Raw genomic sequence first — 3470 nt, 5'->3', positions numbered from 1 at the left:
TTAAACATAAAACTTAAACTTTCTACCACTGGTAGCTGAGTTGAGAAACCCCATGAACCCCCCATGAAATTAGCCAATGCTAGCTAATTTAGCTAACATAACATATCAGAAAAATGGCTTTAAATGGTCCATAATGTTATCTACATTGTGTTGCTTTGTAAGGCAGCGGATACTGTGCCATTGCTGGCATTTTATTTACTCAGGCTGCCAGTAATCAAACTTGACTCACGGCAAACTCTCGCATCCTATGGACAATCATTCTCACATAATTCACTTTAGCCTGAGCAAATAAAGAGCCACACTGTAGCCTCCAGACATGACAAGAGTAACAGTACATGTTAATGACTGCTATGAAATTAAAGTTCACCTCAACCTCACTCACTCAGCTGTGTGTGTGACACTGTGAAGCTGTTTGATGCTCAGACATCTGAAGAAGTTCAGTAAGGAGTTTTTGAGCTGTGATGTGAATGAATGACAACATTTCTCTGTAACGTGTGTGTGTGTGTGTGTGTGTGTATGTGTGTGTGTGTTTCCTGTTTCCTGCAGACGTCCAGCAGCTGTTGGTGGTTAAAGAAGAGGTTCCCCCTGAGCAGCAGGAGTGGAGCTCCAGTGTGGACCAGGAGGACCCAGAGCCTCCACACATTAAAGAGGAACAGGAGGAACTCTGGATCAGTCAGGAGGGAGAGCAGCTTCAAGGGCTGGAGGAGGATGATATCATCAAGTTCACATCCACTCCTGTCTCTGTGAAGAGTGAAGATGATGAAGAGAAACCTCAGTCCTCACAGCTTCATCAAAGACACACTGAACAGATGGAAACAGAGGCGGAAGGAGAGGACTGTGGAGGAGCAGAACCAGCCAGGAATTCAGATTTGGATAGACATTTACCATCAGAGACTGATGACAAGACTGGAGAGTCTTCTGAACCAGAGACTGATGACAGTGATGATTGGAAGGAGACCAGAGAACCTCAGTCAGGTTTAAACTCTCTGAAAAATGATCAAGTCTCTGTCAATGATTTGATTGTTGGTGAGAAACGATTTTGCTGTTCTGAGTGTGGGAAAAGATTTGGTCGTCGTGGAATTCTGAAGCAACACATGATATCTCATACAGGAGAGAAACCATTTAGCTGCTCTGAGTGTGGGAAAAGATTTGGTTACAGCCGTGATCTGAAGGGACACATGAGATCTCATACGGGAGAGAAACCATTTAACTGCTCTGAATGTGGGAAAACATTTGGTTACAGTGGAGATCTGAACAAACACATGAGATCGCATACAGGTGAGAAACCATTTAGCTGCTCTGAGTGTGGGAAAACATTCGGTTACAGTGGAGATCTGAACAAACACATGAGATCTCATACAGGAGAGAAACCGTTTAGCTGCTCTGAATGTGGGAAAACATTTGGTTACAGTAAAAGTCTTAAAGTACACATGAGAGCTCATATAGGAGAGAAACCATTTAGCTGCTCTGAGTGTGGAAAAAGATTTGGCCTCAGGGGAATTCTGGCAGTACACACGAGATCTCATACAGGAGAGAAACCATTTAGCTGCTCTGACTGTGGGAAAAGATTTGGTTACAGCGGAGCTCTGAAGAGACACATGAGAGCTCATATGGGAGAGAAACCATTTAGCTGCTCTGAGTGTGGCAAAACCTTTGGTCAAAGTGGAGTGCTTAAGAAACACATGAGATCTCATACAGGAGAAAAACTATTTAGCTGCCCTGAGTGTGGCAAAAGATTTGGTTGTAGTGGAGTTCTGAAGGAGCACATGAGATCTCATACGGGAGAGAAACCATTTAGCTGCTCTGAGTGTGGGAAAAGATTTGGTTATAGCGGAGCTCTGAAGAGACATACGAGATCTCATACGGGAGAGAAACCATTTAGCTGCACTGAGTGTGGCAAAACCTTTGGTCGAAGTGGAGTCCTGAGGAAACACATGAGATCTCATACAAGAGAAAAACCATTTAGACCCAGGACTTTGTCTTCTGAGAAACATAACAAACTTGAAACTAAATCAGAGTTCCAGGAAATTCATTGATATCCGTCTTGCTGTTTCGAGAAAATGTATCGCATTAACCTGAAAGTCTGATTCCTCGAAATGGATATCAGAAATGATGAACTGTATACCCTTGGAGAAGAAAAGCTACCTTTTTCAACTGTGAATTTGCTGTGACCTTTGACCTAGTCCATGATAAGCTTATGTTAGCGTTCAGATACAATAGTTGAAATATTTTAGTGACAAGCGTGTCACAACAGAATAAATTTATTTGATTGTGTTGCCTTTTTTAAACTTTAAAATTTATTTAGTAATTTATTTTATTACTATTATTTTGATTTATTGTCATTTCCTATTTTATTCATTCAGCTTATGTTATTATTCTTTCATCCCATAGTATTTTTGTTTGTTTTTATTTTGTTTTGTTTTTTAATTGTGTATATTTTATTATTGGGTTTTAGTGGGAAGAAGTTATACTGATCTTGTGAAATTAAAAATTGAAAATTAAGGGTGTAAATAAGATAAATAACATAAGGCTATTTAGTTTGTTTAATAGAAGGACAAGGTATACCCTGTTCTATAGGAAAGGTAACTTTTAATGACTTCTATTGTGATCTGGCACTATATAGAAAATGAAATTCAATAAAAGTCATTCTTTCGAATAAGTGAATTTTAATCATTTATCCTCCTGAGTGTGTGTTTTTTTTGTTGTTGTTGTTGTGAGTAAGCCCACAATTCCGGAGAGGGACCCAGCTGCAGACAAGATGGCAGACAAGGGATGGGATGGATATCCACAGTCCATACCGGAAGTCACAGCGGAAGTTGGTCTGTGTCTGCGCCGAAGAAGATGACGACGACGGAGAAGACGAAGAGAAGAATACGAACAATACACGCACGACTTAGAGAAAGAATGGTAAGGGAACGAGTTTTTATTTATTGTCATTGTACATTGTACAACGAAATTCTGTTTGGTACTTAGCACAGTACTAGCTAGTGGCTAGCACTAACATAGAGTACCAAGCCGCTGCTTTTACATGCGCCGTCATCTTCATTATCTTTTAACACATGTAATGTTCTCTAAGATGCAATCCTACGTAATGTATCAAATAGTTAGGGGGGCGTGGGGAATCTCAGCATGCACTGAGATTGCCTGGTCTCCTTGTGTATTAATGCTTGTATAACCTCAACCCTGTGCTGCTCAATCAAGTTCTATACATCTTTTTTCCGGAGATATTCTAAAAATAGTAACAAGAGTCGTCTCATGTCGTATAGGACATGAGCGACCCCCGAGGGTTAACCGGGTCAGATAAATAACGTATACATAGCTCTACAAAAAATACATTTGTATTTATGTTTTAGTAATGCAGAGCACTAATACACATACACATGTGGATACATAAATAGCTGTAGTGCCTCCTCCACCATGAGTCCTTTAGATCGGTAAAATATGGTTGATGTTCAGTATGTTTTCTAGCT

The 3470-nt window shown here is 40.2% G+C and overlaps 1 protein-coding gene across 1 annotated transcript; it reads left to right on the top strand.

Moving 5' to 3' along the window:
• Positions 1-678: 678 nt before the first annotated feature.
• LOC144459628 (uncharacterized) lies at positions 679-2127 on the top strand. The gene has a single exon (XM_078163925.1). The coding sequence runs from the start codon at positions 810-812 to the stop codon at positions 2034-2036; it is 1227 nt and encodes a 408-aa protein (XP_078020051.1). The 5' UTR covers positions 679-809; the 3' UTR covers positions 2037-2127.
• The last annotated feature ends 1343 nt before the right edge of the window (positions 2128-3470 follow it).

Source organism: Epinephelus lanceolatus, chromosome 22 (assembly GCF_041903045.1).
Source record: "Epinephelus lanceolatus isolate andai-2023 chromosome 22, ASM4190304v1, whole genome shotgun sequence".
Classification (NCBI taxonomy): domain Eukaryota; kingdom Metazoa; phylum Chordata; class Actinopteri; order Perciformes; family Serranidae; genus Epinephelus; species Epinephelus lanceolatus.
This window is presented reverse-complemented; position numbering and strand designations above follow the sequence as displayed.

Coding starts and splice junctions, on each gene's coding strand:
- LOC144459628 (XM_078163925.1), top strand. CDS start 810: ATGGAAACAGAGGCGGAAGGAGAGGACTGTGGAGGAGCAGAACCAGCC.